Here is a 17,140-nt window from a genome sequence, read left to right as displayed (position 1 = left end):
ATAGTCCACTTTAGACATTCTACTAACTATAAGTAACTTTGTAACTACATGTCAACTAATTCTCATTAATTTGCAGCTACATGTCTACTAACTCTCAGAGTATACTGTTAGGGTAGGTTTAGGGTTAGTAGAATAAGTTGACATATACTTGTAAAGTTTCTCATAGTCAGTATGTTGTATGTTGTGGACCCATCAAAATAAAGTGTTAGAAGATATTAAGCAGACAGTCTACTAATACTCTAATGACTGTTAGTTGACATGTAGTTGCAAAGTTACTGTTAAAGTGTTACCTTTTATTTTTTATAATTCTATTTCAGCTTTTAAGTACTTTTGGTACTTACACTTAAGTTATCAAACTAATCTTAACATTTATTTTTTTATTTTAATTTCAGTAATTTAATTTAAATTAAAGTACTTTTGTAATTATATATTTATTACATATATACAGTATATACAATTTCGTAATTTTATATTATATATTTTTATTTATTTATTTACTTATTTATATAATTTTAGTTTTAGTCATTTCAGTACTTCAAGATAAATTTATTTCATACACTTCTAATTCTCATGAAGTTTTTTAGGTTTATGTTTTTCATCTAATAATTACATTTATTTTATTTTAGCTTTATTTAATTTATATCCCCATCATTTATGTCGGTCAAACAAGAGATCAGACATGACCTAAAAACACACACGCACACAAAATCCATCATCACGAGGCAGAATCTCACAATCAGACGTTTGTTAAAATTCATCTGTTGCGGATATCCTTCTCCTGCAACTAACACAAACGGCAGCTGACACACACACACACACACACACACAGGCGGGTGAATACATGGAAGTGACGGGGGAAGAAACTCAGTGCCTGTGTATCTTCCAGTTCGGCCCCAGAGACCATCGACCTGTTAACACTGTAGACGAGCGTGAAGCTCTCGCAATAATACTCGATGACAGACATCTATAGAAGGTCATGACCTCTGTACATCTGGGCCATGAGCGCTCACCTCTGTTACTGTGTTGTATAAAACTGTTATTGACTCGACAGTTAGAGGGGATGTATAGTGGAAAACAGGATTTTCCTTGCTCTTAAAAGAGATTGATGGACTATGTAGACATACTCCAGCATTCACAACGCAAAGCTCCTTCTGCAGCCCACCGGGACTATTTAGTGAAACTAAGCAGCAAAAACAGCTCAATCAGAAATCTATGAGCACATTAACATATGACCATCTATGCTGATGCATCAACACATACTCAGTTTTCAAGTTGGCTGTGTTGCTGAACTTTACCAGTATGTGGAGGTCATTTATATATAGAAGTCCTAAAGGAACAGTAGCAAAAACGGCCTGTCTAATTGTAATGACAGTGATTTTGTTGATGGAGGTCATAGATCAGCTGTACTGATGGTTATTGCAGCCGTTCCTACTGCTGGATGATGTAATGTTATTGGTGGACCATAGAACAGAGTATCTCTGTGCCAAATACTAGTGATGCACCAATCGTGATTTTTCATGGCCGATTCCGATACCGATTTATTTATTTTTTCTTTAAGCAACAAACAAGAAAGAATGAAAGTATACATAAACAAGATGTTTATTTGGTATTTAACAGGCCAAACTGGCTTTTGGCTATTGAAAACAATAACTAACCATCTGAAATTAACGGAAGTAACTGTGCATGAAGTACATTCAATACAAACATAGTTGGTACTGACATCAGCATTTAGCTCTTGTTTTTAAATTAGGTTGAAATTACATAAAACTGGCCTTAAATGAAAACATTAACTGTAACCATGTGAAATTAAAAAGGCAACAACTGCATAGTTACAATCCAAACAACACAATCAACAGTCCAAACAAAGACGTTACTTAATCGGCATTCGTTTTCGTTTTTAAATTTGGTGTAAAGAAAAAAGGTCTTCTTTACCAGTGAAACTAAATAAAACCAAAGTAGGCTATATGAATAAATTATTCCAAAAGGTTAAATCAAATAATGTTTAGTGCAACAAGTAAAACAAAGATGCTACAGCATGTGCTTTTTAAATCAAATTAAGTCAATGTAATTTTAAGGTAAAATAAAAATAATCATCCTGTACAGAACTGACGTTTACTTCTGACCTTTCAAAAGTGCATGCAAGTTCTTCTTTACAAAAAGAAGCACATCAGCTTTGTCACAAGTTAGTCGGTTTTGTTTCTCATCCAACATGTGAGAAGCTGCGTTGAACAACCGTTATAGCTGTCTACGCTTGTGCAGGGCGCGGACAGATACGCTCGCGCAACTTCAGCGAGCATCGGAAAGCGGCTCTTATTTGTGCGCCAGCAACGTTACACCAACGGCTGTTCGCTTCTTGATATTAGTTTTTCTGTGTCTGTTGTGCTTGTGCAGAATGTCTTCCACACAAATGATATGTTCACGAATGATTACAATGTAGTGTGCACGCTTTTCTGGAAAAATCGGAAAAAAAAAGAAAAAAAAAGTGTGTATTTGGTAGGGATGCACCGGCTGACCGGCCATAAATCGGAGCCGGCAGGTTTTTGCTTATAATGCGCGATCGGTAACCGGTTCCGATTTATGGCCGGTCAACCGGTGCATCACTACCAAATACACACTTCCGGGTTTCTTACAAGTTTCAGAAAGTTTATTTTCGATTGTGGCTCTTCATGACACAATGAAGGGTGGAACTCCTTATATGGGCATCTGGGGAAGAATGCGCCCGCACACACATCGACCAGAGCGAGAGCAAGAGCGTGCCTATCAATGTGCTTCATTCGGCAGCGCTGCACGGGACTTGCTCAGGAAGAATGTCTCTGAAGAAGTGTGTTTTTGGTTGTAAGGGAAAGTTAACCTTGTTCAGCTTCCCATAAGAACCCAGCGTTACATGAACAGTGGATGCAGTTTGTTTTTCGGGTCAGCAACGGAGTTTCACAAGTGTGTTTGTTAACGAACGTTTTATAAACAAGGCCCAGTTCGATGCTGGATTTGCACATCGTTTGATACTGAAAGATGGAGCGGTCCCAGCTATAAAAGATAGGAGCTCGGCTGTTTCTGGAGAGAATAGTAAAGCTGTATCTTTCTTTTACAATTATGATAAAACTAAAGACTTTTGGGAGATATGAAGGATGCAGTACAACTCTATATGTACTCAAGATTAATATGAGATTGGGTGAAACTGTGTGTTATGCCCCTTTAATGTTTAGATTTACTTTTATATTTATTAATTTTAATATTAATTGATTAATATATATTCAGATTTTATATATACATACACATACACACACATGCACACATACACATTTTTGCTGACTAACATTGTAAATTGGCATCTGTAAAAACCTTTAACTGCTACAAAAGCGTAGAATGTTTAAGAGGCCCTTCAAAGCTTTAATGTATACATGTAAGACGTTTATCTCATCTGGAAACATCTGTAATACATACACCTGGATATCAACAGTGTGACCTAGTTATCTGGATATGGAAAACATCCTGCCAGTGAAAAATGAAGTTTATATATTTTATATTCAGAAACATTATCTCCCCTAATACACTCCAGCTGCGCTCCCAAATACTTTTGCTCTCATCGCAGTTACGGAAACGAAATGCCTGCGCTTCATTTACAGATTTTGAACTTTTTTCCCAAGCGAACAAAAACGATCGGGAAGGTAATTTGCACCATTTGTTAAAATATTTACGTATTTTCTCCCCTTTGGCCCCGGCCGGCTGATTTTCTCAGAGGTTTTGGTTCTCGTGGGGCAGGATTCTCTTACCCCTTCAACTGGGTTCGTTTCACACAGGCATGTCGGCCAGACAATCTCGCTTTTGTTCTGGAACCTGGTGCAATGACGACATCACACCGGTACATGGCTGTTTCACATCAGCTTTCAATCAAGGACCTGGGAGAACTATTTCCTCTTTGCACGGTATAGGGCCCTTTTTCTCTATATCAGGGACTGTGGATTTATTTAAGATACAGGTTGATTGGCATGTGCTTCACTGATTGAGAATGCCAAAAATTAAAATTCCATCATCATTTCCTCACCCTCATGTCGTTCCAAACCTGTGTGACTTTCCTTCTTCCATGGAACACAAAAGATGGATTTTTGATGAATATATTGGTCACTCTTTTCAATTTAATGAACATAAATGACGACTGGAACTTCAAAAAGGATGCAAAAAGATGCATAAAAGTACCATAAAAGTTTCATATGACTCATATATTTCTCAGTCATATGATAGTTTTGTGGAGAACAGACTGAAATGCAGGTCATTATTCACTGATCTGGGTTTCCACTGGGTTTGGAATGACATGAGAGTGAGTAAATAATGACCGATTTTTCACCGATCTCTTTAAGTGGCCATTTTCAATTTTCCTAAAGAGACAACTAAAACCCAATGAAATAGTGTTTATTTGCTTTGCTGCAGTATTTTTGATTCATATAGAGAAATGCGACAGGACATACTTATGACACTTTTTTTTTAATTAATGAATTTAATTAAAAAAATTGCATTTTCATTTAATTTAATGAAATTTGCAGCTATTTAGCTGATATTAGGTATTATTCAACTGGACAAAAAAAATGTATGCATATATACACAAATGCATTATGCCATCAGTACTTGTTGGTCCGTGGAAGAGAAATAATGTACATTTTAAATGGGCAAATAAAAAACAGTAAACTAGTAAACAGATAATATCAAAGCTGCACCGCAAAAATGCATTTTTTGGGAGTATTTTTGTCTTATTTTCCAGTTAAAATATCTTAAAATCTTTAAAACAAGATCTATTTCTTGAGAAGCAACACTACATGAGATATTAAGACTAGATTTCATCGATTGGATCTTGAAATTAGATGTATTTTGTATTAATGCACTGGCTAAGTTGAAACTTTTTTTATACTTCAGGTGAAAAATAATGCAGTGCAGTTATACAAAATACATTTGTATTACAGATACATTCACAGAAAACTATCCTTGATATCTTATACAGTGTTGCTTCTTAACTACATTTATAATGTTTGAAGGATTTTAAGATATTTTAACTGGAAACAATGTTGTTATTGTTAACTAAAACTCAAGCTAGATTAAAACAAAAAACAAAACAAAAAACTAGTGACAAAATGGTTTAAAATCCATTTTTAAAGCTATTAAAATTAGTTATGAATTTAAATAAAGCTGAATTAATATAAAATATAAATCTTAGATGAAAAACTTAAAAAAATAAAAATAAATTAATGTTGGCTTATGCCTTTGCAACTAACTGAAAAACATAAGTTGATTTTGAAATACTAAAATTACTAAAACTAAAATGAAATAAAAAATAATATAAATAAAATGAGAAACAACATTATGCAAACTTAAAATTAAAACGAATAATTAGGGGTGTCAACGTTAACGCGTTAACGCTTTAACGCATGCAATTAATCAAAAAAAATTAACGTGTTAATATTTTTTTTAACGCAGATTAATCGTTTGATAAGGTTTGACCCCAACTTCTTCCCGTCATTGCAGCGTGAAAGGTTATCTATCATTGTGTGACGAGGGTACAGCACCAGTGTTGCCAGGGTAGCAGCACAAGTGGGCTATTTTGAAAATACAGTCGCGGGAAAACATTACAGAGCCGTGGTTTGCGGTTTTTTGGGCTACTTTTATAATGTACCGCGGCCGCTCAAAGTGTATATAGACAAATAAAAATTAAAATAGATCCTTTTACTGATGTGTATTATACTTGAAATGTATACCTGGCAACTTAAGAACGGAGAGGCGGTTGTAACATCACAAACAACGTGAGTTTCAGCAGAGCATACATGTTAAGGCTTTTACACAGCAGAAATAAACATGACAACAGCCACTATAGATTATATTAGATAATAAACACACGATTACGATAGATATGGTCTGTATGTGATTTTCTTGAGATTGAATGTGTACTTCTGAAATGCTAATTTGTGCAGCAATATAAAAGGCTATAAATAGCATATTTTAACAACAGTAAACGACCAAATTCCACATGTGATTGCAAAAGGAAGTTATTACAAACACTCGATGGTGGTTTGAAGTGAGTTCTGAGTAAAAGTGTACTATTAATCTCATAAATTGTCTTATGTAGCATGATGTTAATGTTAGCTCTAATGCAGCTGCAGAACAGGTCCAATTCTTCATAATGCATTTTGTCATAATACTTCATAAGGTCACAAGTTTTGTTGTATTTATTTAGAAATACTTTTGATAATAGTTGGGTAAATGTATACTGGGATTGAAGCGTTGTGGCTTGGTAAACGTTTTATTGCCAGTTTAAAGGCTGATAATGGCTGAATAAAAACAAAATAATAATGAAAAAATAATAATAATGGTTACGTCTCATATCTGGCGGAAGTGTGAAAGGTTATGTTTCCTTAAACTAGTTTGTCATGCATTTCTTCAACACATTTACAGGTAAATCCTAGTATTTAAAATTTGTCCACGACTGTGATTAACGCGATTAAATTTTTTAATCGATTGACAACACTATTAATAATATAAAAATACTAATATACAAATTAATTTTAAAAAATTAACAAAAACTATAATAGTATTTAAATAATACTAAAATAAAACTGACAAAAAAGTCCTTTTTTGTAGTGTGGCTCCATGATCTTCTTAGTATTACAATGCTTATAGGAAACAAAACCATGGACCGACATTTTGTCTTTCATAAAGATTGATTCCTGAGTGTGTTAATTATATGTTTTTGTAGAGACTGAATAAACTACTTACCCAGGACCTCAGCAGTGGCCATGATTTCACATGTATACATGGCCGCCATCAGCCGCTGAGGTTTAGCTTGGAAGGCGTATCTGCAGGTCTCCTTCATAGCAGCGATGAGCTGCCCTGAGAACGGCCCATAACAGTCCACCGAACTCCCAGAGGCCTCAGCTCTGCTCCTGCTTCGGTTAGAGCTCGCCGAGGAGGCGTTCGTCTCGTGAGGGTCAGAACTCTCAATTTGGTCGTCATTATTATGCTCTGCAGCTTGGGAATCCTTATCGATTGAGTCTTGCTGAGCTAGAGCTGCTGAAAGCTTCATGTCCCAAGTCTCTACAGAGAAGCAAACCCCCATCAAAGGTTCCTCACACATGGGACCAGAAAGTGTGGCTAACTGGAAGCCACTCGCAATGCTGTTGTCAAAGTCTCTGATCTCGGCCTCTCGTTCCAGACAATGCCACACGGAGGGTCTATGGTAGCCCTCGACGCTGTTGAGGAGAATATTTGGCCCACAACGGCGCGGACCAAATGCCCAGATACGCTCTACGGCTCCCCTCCACTTGCGGCCTTGCAGGTTTCTCTCTAACTTCACCTTGAAATCCTGGATGTTCTCCAGGATTTTCTGGTTGATGTCCTGAGTCTTGCCCTCCCGGGCGAACAGGCTGAACTGCTCCATTGTGCGGATGAGCTCCACATTGTCCTCCAGAAAGCGAGTGACTTCCTCAGGAAGTGGAATAGCCCGCACACCGACCGTGGCCATCTTGTTAGGGGTGGTGAGCGTGACCAGACCGGTGGAATCCACCTGGACACCTTCGGGATACTTCATTTGTTCCTCCTTGACCTGGTGAATCACCGCCACCTTCTGCTGCTTTCCCATGTCCTCATTCACCATGTCCACTTTGGGAGGCCGGATCACCGTCTCGCGGAAGGGGATGATTGGTTCGGATGCACTGATTTCAATTTTAGCAAACCTAGAAGATAAAGAGAAAACAGTGAATATCAATCAAAACAAAACAAAAAATTTTTACTAAAAGTTTAACAAAAGTACTTGTCAAATATGGATACTTAAATTAAATGAAATAATTTACTTGATTTTCTTAATTGATGTTATTATTGTTTGCTTACTTATAATAATGACCTGATTAGCATGAAGAATATTTAATTTTTAATCGAGTACATGTCATTGTGTGTGTATGTATGCGTGTATATTTAAATTTAAATAAATTTAATATAAAATGTATAAAAAAATTAATTATATATTAAATTTATATAAATTTAAAATTATATATTTTTAATAAATGCATTAAATTATATAAAATATAAATTCCAGATATTGTATGATAATTATTTAAATAGAAATATACAAAAATATATGATTTATATATACAGTGAGGAAAATAAGTATTTGAACACCCTGCTATTTTGCAAGTTCTCCACTTAGAAATCATGGAGGGGTCTGAAATTGTCATCGTAGGTGCATGTCCACTGTGAGAGACATAATCTAAAAAAAAAAATCCAGAAATCACAATGTATGATGTATTTATTTGTATGATACAGGTGCAAATAAGTATTTGAACACCTGTCTATCAGCTAGAATTCTGACCCTCAAAGACCTGTTAGTCTGCCTTTAAAATGTCCACCTCCACTCCATTTATTATCCTAAATTAGATGCACCTGTTTGAGGTCGTTAGCTGCATAAAGACACCTGTCCACCCCATACAATCAATAAGAATCCAACTATTAACATGGCCAAGACCAAAGAGCTGTCCAAAGACACTAGAGACAAAATTGTACACCTCCACAAGGCTGGAAAGGGCTACGGGGAAATTGCCAAGCAGCTTGGTGAAAAAAGGTCCACTGTTGGAGCAATCATTAGAAAATGGAAGAAGCTAAACATGACTGTCAATCTCCCTCGGACTGGGGCTCCATGCAAGATCTCACCTCGTGGGGTCTCAATGATCCTAAGAAAGGTGAGAAATCAGCCCAGAACTACACGGGAGGAGCTGGTCAATGACCTGAAAAGAGCTGGGACCACCGTTTCCAAGGTTACTGTTGGTAATACACTAAGACGTCATGGTTTGAAATCATGCATGGCACGGAAGGTTCCCCTGCTTAAACCAGCACATGTCCAGGCCCGACTTAAGTTTGCCAATGACCATTTGGATGATCCAGAGGAGTCATGGGAGAAAGTCATGTGGTCAGATGAGACCAAAATAGAACTTTTGGTCATAATTCCACTAAACGTGTTTGGAGGAAGAAGAATGATGAGTACCATCCCAAGAACACCATCCCTACTGTGAAGCATGGGGTGGTAGCATCATGCTTTGGGGTGTTTTTCTGCACATGGGACAGGGCGACTGCACTGTATTAAGGAGAGGATGACCGGGGCCATGTATTGCGAGATTTTGGGGAACAACCTCCTTCCCTCAGTTAGAGCATTGAAGATGGGTCGAGGCTGGGTCTTCCAACATGACAATGACCAAGCACACAGCCAGGATAACCAAGGAGTGGCTCTGTAAGAAGCATATCAAGGTTCTGGCGTGGCCTAGCCAGTCTCCAGACCTAAACCCAATAGAGAATCTTTGGAGGAGCTCAAACTCCGTGTTTCTCAGCGACAGGCCAGAAACCTGACTGATCTAGAGAAGATCTGTGTGGAGGTGGGCCAAAATCCCTCCTGCAGTGTGTGCAAACCTGGTGAAAAACTACAGGAAACGTTTGACCTCTGTAATTGCAAACAAAGGCTACTGTACCAAATATTAACATTGATTTTCTCAGGTGTTCAAATACTTATTTGCAGCTGTATCATACAAATAAATAGTTAAAAATCATACATTGTGATTTCTGGATTTTTTTTAGATTATGTCTCTCACAGTGGACATGCACCTATGATGACAATTTCAGACCCTCCATGATTTCTAAGTGGGAGAACTTGCAAAATAGCAGGGTGTTCAAATACTTATTTTCCTCACTGTATATATATAGTTTGAAAAATAAGCCTTTTTATACAACCATTCTTTTTTCCCCTGGGTTGTTACTGTATATATTGTGCATACTGTAATATATACAGTAACAACCCAGGGGAAAAAAGAATGGTTGTATAAAAAGGCTTATTTTTCAAACTAACTGGGAGGACATGAAAGAAAATTATTGCCGGCACTCAAGACTGGCGTTCAGCCAACGGTAAGAGCCGAGCTCCGATTCTCCAGCAAGTCGTTATGGCACACTAAAATCTAATTTACAATGGGCCATTCATGCAGAAATTATTCAAATACACATTTATCTCTCTCTGTCTGCGTGAGGAAACAGACATAAACATTCTGCCGGAAGATACAAGCGCACTGATTCCTAAGAATATCACACAATCCAGGCTTACTCAATATGTGTTATGCTTGCATGTAATGCATGTTTGAACACATAACGGCCTGAATCTAATGAGGGACCTAAACACTCTGGGTCACTGGTTAATGGACACAGTCGGACACTTGGCTCTCATGGGTCACTGGGCTTTGTTAAGTGGAGCAGACGGTTGACATGACTGCTGTCTTCGCAGAGACATTCAGTAATCCAGTTAGATCCAGACAGCCACAGAACGGTTTGGGAAGTAGATAATCCAGTGGAAAATGTTTACTAGAAAGCTCCCGAGAGCCGTGACTGGGCGGTCTGCAGCCACTGCTGTCTCCCCGCTGACAGCTCCTGGTGTGATACGATTCACACAGTTAGCTTCCACTTCTTCAACCTCATTATTTTTCGTTATTTCCTAACTCAGTGTTTCTCAACCTCTATTGCCTCATGCACCTCCACAGCCTCATCAGTAAGGCTTTTAAAACAGAAATGTGTTCCTGTTAACTCAAATTACACTGCTATCATGTAGAATTATCATTATCGTCATTAAAATGGCCATAATTACAATAACAGCACACTTTTATACTAAAAAAATCAGTAATGTGGGTAAACACTCACCAAATAGCTTCCTCTCAAACTGCTTACAGAATCGGTTTAATTGGCTGAAACATTTGATGGCAAGTAAATAAGAAAAAAATATTGTATTGTTGTGGAGAAGAGTGTTTGGAGTGACTTTTTTGGAAAGAAATTAATATTTTTAATTAGCAAGGGATGTATCGCATTAATCAGAGGTGATAGTAAAGACATTTATAAAATGCAATTATATAAATTATATAAATTTATATTTAAAATAAATAGTTTCCACTGTTCAAAGAATCATAAAAAATTATATAAAAACAGAGAAATATACGTTTTTAAAGGGGTCATATAATGCTATATCCACTTTTACAAGTTGATTGTACTGAAATGTGTGTTGGCAGTGCCTGTACACAGCCATTCTATAATGATAAAAATCCATCCAGTGTTTTTTTTTTTTTTTATCTCCTAATATGTTTTCCCCTGTCTCAAATCGAGCTGTTCGTCTTGTGACGTCACAAGATCGGAGGCCCCTCCCACGATTGTTGATTGACAGGAGCGTTTCAACACAGACCCGCCCTGAGCGAGCTGTCATCATTGTCCGCCATTGTTGATATGCTGGAGCAGAATGGCGTCTAAGCGATCATGGTGTTCTGTTCTTGGATGTAATAACGAACACAGCAGTCGTTTTGATGCTCCTAAATATGAACCGCTGAAGACGCAGTGGCTGAGTTTTGTTTTCGAAGGGAATAGTCCCCCAGATCAACCTCAATTCTTTCATGTTTGCGCGAATCATTTCTCACCAGACTGCTTTATAAACGAGGGTCAGTTTAAAGCTGATTTTGCCAAGAAGCTGCTCCTGAAAAAAAGGATCGGTACCAACTATTCGTGTTCCTGCTGCACCTCCAGAAGAAGTGTGTGTAACATTTTATTAACCTTTATATTAATCTTTGCTAATTGCTTGCATGTTTCACCACGAATGTGGCTAAAGTTTACACTAACTTTCATTACGTGAAATCAAGTGTTCATTACGTGAAATCAAGCGTACATTACGGCATGTTTTCTATGTATGACGTTCTCAATATAATTCATAATCCCATGTTTGTAATGAACGTGTTATTATAAACTGTGTACGCTGTGGTAAAGTTAACGTGGTAACAGTACATTAAAATGAATGAAAGTGTCCTCAGAAACTCCTGCTGCCATTCTTCCGCCAAAAGATACCCTCAACTGTTGTCAAGGTAACACTCCACGTGTGTTGTGTCATGCCCCACAGAGCAGAGTGGCGGGGTGAGCAGATCACATGACCATTTAAAGGCACATGCACTGAAATGGCGTGCTGAACAGAGAGCTGTTTTTGACCAGGTAAAATTAGTGTTTTCTTACAATACTAACGAGAATTTTTAATAAAAGTATATTACAAACTTTTCATTTAGACCCTAAATAATCATATTAACTTGTACAAAAATGGCATTATATGACCCCTTTAACATTGATAATGTTCCTTATCAAATCAGCATATTATAATGATTTCTGAAGGATCATGTGACACTGAAGACTGGAGTAATGATGCTGAAAATTCAGCTTTGCGTCACAGGAATAAAATACATTTGACAATATATTCAAATCGAAAACAGTTATTTTAAATTGTAATAATATTTCAGAATATTACTGTTTTTACTGCAGTCTTGGTGAGCATAAAAGCAGTCTTTTTTTAAAAAGATTTAAAAAAACAAAATAAATAAACCTTCGAACAATGGACAGACTCCTACTATATACTGTATATACACATATACATTCAAATTAGGGGTGCAACGATTACCGGTTTGATGATAAATCATGATAAAATTCACCACGGTTAGTATTACAGTTTCATTTTTTTAATTATCATTAAAACCGTATTCGATTACCACGATTTGAACATCTCACGATAAATAAATACTGTCCAGCATAAAGCACAGTTTTCAGTAACAGTTTCACGTGCGCACAGCAGAGTAATTTCGTTTTGAGTGAAAAAACGGTGGAAAAGCTGGGATGTTTTAAAAGAGTGCTGAATTATACAAATGAATATATGAATTAATTAATTATATGAATGTACCTCTGAAGGTTCTTACTGTCTTCAGAAATGATTCGATGGCATTTTGTTTTCATCTTCGCTCCATGTAATACCTAAAGGAAGTGTTCTTAATCGCAATACTGCTTTGTCCACGGAGTTTACGGGAAACGGCTGTAATTCAGCTTTTCCATATAAAGCGCCACCTGCTGTATATTTACATTCAGTCTGTGTGCAGTTTCTGTCTGGCCAAAAACGGACCGAATTTGCGTGCCCTGCTGTAAATTTTGACCGGTTGAGGAAAAACAAGCTTATGTGGATTCTACACATTTTAACAATTCAGATAAGCTATCTAGAATTATTTATGGAGCAGATAAAATACATATAACCATTTATTAATCAATTATCATTTTGACTTAACCCTTTTCTTTATTTAAAGGCTGAAATGTGAGGTTTACCTTTATATGAAACTTTTTCAAAGCTTTATTTGAACATTTACGTTAGATATTTGAACATGCTATTAAACTGTTGTCAGTCAAGTTGTCATTTAAAATCCGAACATCATTGGTAATGTTGTTTTAGTGATTATGCCAACAAAAAGTCATTTATTTGTTGTTTGTTGATGTTTAAATATAAAACTCGGTGAAGGGATTTATGTGTCTGTACTTTTTGAACAGTACATTTGAATAATACCGTGATAATACCGATAACCGTGATCATTTTGGTCACTATAATCGTGATAAGAAATTTTCAAACCGTTATATCCCTAATTCAAATTCAATGTCTTTCAACAATAGTCTGCTGTTTTGTGACAACACTGAATGCTTCGGTTCAAGTAGTCGACTAGCCAACAATCAATTTCATGTGGGCCTGTGATCGATTAGAATAATTCACTGACAGTGAGGGAATCAGCAATTAGTGGCCCACTCTAGTTTCCATTAAGATGTACATATTCAATGCATTTTATTGGGCTTAACAAGTGACATATTGACACAAACCTGCATAATCAACAAGCTTTTCAATGACACAATCACTAATAATGTGCAAAACATACTCGAGCGATGCTTTTCCCTAAACTAAATCAATAGTCAACACATGAGGGGGGCGTAACGTCCTATTGTCTTCTGCTTCTGGCAGTTGACCCATTTTCTGCTGAGGATGTGATGTCACCATCCTGTGACCTCGTTGTGAACGGCCTGAGGACAGGCGCTGCGTCAGAGGTCTGGACAGGCTATCGCTGAACTGCTTTGACACCGAGGTCTGACGGGATATTTTTAAACGCCACTCAGACTGAGGAGTAGACGCTGCAGGCGGCCTGACCTCAAGACTCTCCTGACCTCAGCGGTGAACCCTATGACCCCCAGACCAACAGCTCAGGGTCTGACGGGTCCTCACCTCTGGCTTTCCTCTCATGCGGTAATGGTGTTTATTTCTGACCTGAAGGGAAGAGCTAGTGACTAAATAACAGCCCATTTACTACAACACTAAACCATCAGCAGACTGTCATGTTTTCTTCTGTAGTTGCAGAAATGATGGAGTTGTTTTGGTTGGAGAAGGCAGATGTTTTGGGGGGTCGGATACACTGATCGCTGGACTTCACCTGTGCATCTGGATGCTGCAGTTTTGCAATGAACACAGCAGTTCTGTCAAAACACTGAACCTCGTCCCCTCTACAACAGATGATCCTAAAGTCAATGTGAAACGGTTCACTACCTAATTTATTAAGGAAAAAAAGATAAGACTTGATTTTATTAATCAAAAATTTACTGAAAATTGAAGACTTGAGGAGTAAAGCAAGAGAGCTTTGTGACATCAACTGAAAAGAAGGTTGTTGCAAAGGCAAACAATTTTTATTTTGATTAAAAATCAAAGATCAATTTAAAAAACCTACATATAATATCTTGCACTGATGAATCAGAAAAACCCATTAATAAAAAGGCAAATATTGATTGCTTGTTGATTCTAACACACACTATACAGTACCGTCTGGGGTCAGTATGTTTTTTTATTTTTTTTTTAAGAAACAAATACTTTTATTCTGAAAGGATGCATTAAATTGACCAAAAGTGACAGTACATTTACACGGTTACAAAAATTTCAAATGAATGCTGCTACTCTTCTTAGTCCAGGGAGAAATAAAAAATTATAATGAAAAATAATTATATTATATATATATATATATATATATATATATATATATATATATATATATATATATATATATATATATATATATATATATATATATATATAGAAAATTTAGCTTAAGAATAAGGAATTACATTGTATTATATATTCAAATAAAGCAGTTTTTTAATTATAATAATATTTCTGAATATTACTGTTTTTACTGTAGTTTGATCGATCAAATAATTAAATAAATATTTGTAAATCATTATAAATCATTCATAAATAAGCGCAGACTTGGTGAGCATAAAAACTTCTTTCTAAAATATATATATATATATATATATATATATATTTTAGAAAGAAGTTTTTATGCTATATATATGTATATATATATATATATATATATGTATATATATGTGTGTGTGTGTGTGTGTGTGTTGAGTGTGTGTATTCACACAAACACATTTTATTTAAACATTAAATATATGTATTTTATAAAAGCATGTATTTTCTACTGACCTCTGTCTTTCTCTCTTATTATCTTCTTCTAATTATTATTATTAATATTATCTTATTAGTTTTTTTGTGCTCACTGTGACAATTTAATCATAAACTAGACTATTTATCAATTTAATAAATAAAAACATGACAGAACACATGTATTTAATATTCATATATTATTCAATCAAACTGTTAGACTAGAAATATTGCTAGGACTTAAGGTCATTGTACACTGAGTCCAAAATTTTTGTATGCGTTTTTCCGTATTCCTTATCCTTTCCTATCAAAATGCATGCTACGGATGCGAAAACGCAGAAAATCGAACCCGATCCGAATTTTTTTATGACGGACGAAAGTTTCAGAGGTGATTGACACAACGTATTTATTTTTTAACATGCAAAAATGTATGACCTTTAGTCTACCCAAATCGCAGATGAACTATAACCTAAACCGGCCTATTTAAACAAATGACACGTTGACTAGTTTTTTGAAGGAGAATGAGGAAAAGAGCAGGTGGGACAGATGGAGTAAAGAAAGAAGGTCATAAAGTAGGCGAATATGAACCGGAACATATCTCAATCAATGGGGAGTTTAAGCATGTTTATATCTTGTGCATTAGCCGAAGCTTTTCCAAACCTTGACAAGACGGACTCCATTACAGTCCAGCCAAATTACACCTGAGGGATCTCTATCCCCATCAACGGCCGTTAAACGCGCTTGAGCTGAGAACGCTTGGGCGGAAATGTTAAAAACAAACTGATGAGTCTTTCCTTCACGACGCCCGAAAACAGGACAAAATAACACTGCGAGAGACGCGTGTTAATTTACAGGCCCACAGCTCGAGGCAGAGCAGCAGATGGGGATTGTGCGAGAGCTCATTTGTGTCTCCTTACACCATTACAAGGTTTTTTAGCGAAGGAACGCTGGTGTGATTTCACAAGCCAATCACTGTTCTAGCAGAGCCAAGTCAGGATCGTCCAATTTAATCTACATCCACAAAACATGACATATCCCTCGCTGGCTTTCTCACTCCTTTGTGTTAATGTGACACTTTCTCACTCGATTTGTCCCGTGCTATCTCTCGCCGGTCTTAACTCAAACTGATTTTGTAGTACTATCAATGAGATGAAGGACAGTTTCTGGAACAACAAAACTGTAACAAACTGTGACACACGGCCAACACTGTACCGTAGCAGCGTGTAGAAATCACAACAAAAGCCATTCTGGTGGCTTTCCAAACATCCTGGCCAATTTTATTCTCATATAAAGCACAACAGAAGAGCTTACCAATTACTATTCACCTAATTTACATTTAAAATGCAGCAACCAGTTGCACAAACAGTGCCAGGAGTTATCAAACTTCCCCAAATTACATAAAGAATAACTTGTTTCATTTGCATTTTAGGTGACAATTTGCATAGTGCCTCAAAACAAACGCACTGAATTTCTTTCCGTCTTCGAATGATGACTGGTAATGTATTCATGAAATTTTTTGGCCAGTTGATATCCAAATGAGCGAGGATTCTGCAGTTTTTAGTGGGAATGAACCCAGTGGATTCCACTTTTCTGAACTGAGTATTTTAATCAGGTCTTTACCCTGACGGCTCAAATATGTTGCTATATGTCCACTTTCTGCATTTTCATCATATAAATGTACAATGTAGAGTATTTTATGATTTGTAATCTCACAAAAATATTCCCTTTATGTTAGATGAACATTCAGCAGATGTTTATGATCTAGAATGTAATTTCGCTTTCATTCAAAGCACATTATCACTGCAAAAATTACTTTTTTTG

At 36.4% G+C, this 17,140-nt stretch overlaps 1 protein-coding gene across 2 annotated transcripts in view; it reads right to left on the bottom strand.

The window, feature by feature from the left end:
• efl1 (elongation factor like GTPase 1) overlaps nt 1-17,140 on the bottom strand; it is a 115,780-nt gene that overhangs the window by 20,712 nt on the left and 77,928 nt on the right. For both annotated transcript variants that reach the window (XM_058780364.1, XM_058780365.1), the window contains exon 18: nt 6,757-7,714. In XM_058780364.1, coding sequence (XP_058636347.1) covers nt 6,757-7,714 — 958 coding nt within the window. The remainder of the gene's footprint in view (nt 1-6,756; nt 7,715-17,140) is intronic.

The sequence above is a fragment of the Onychostoma macrolepis genome, chromosome 07, assembly GCF_012432095.1.
Source record: "Onychostoma macrolepis isolate SWU-2019 chromosome 07, ASM1243209v1, whole genome shotgun sequence".
Lineage (NCBI taxonomy): Eukaryota > Metazoa > Chordata > Actinopteri > Cypriniformes > Cyprinidae > Onychostoma > Onychostoma macrolepis.
Note: the sequence above shows the minus strand (reverse complement) of the source record. Positions and strands in the feature narration are given on the sequence as shown.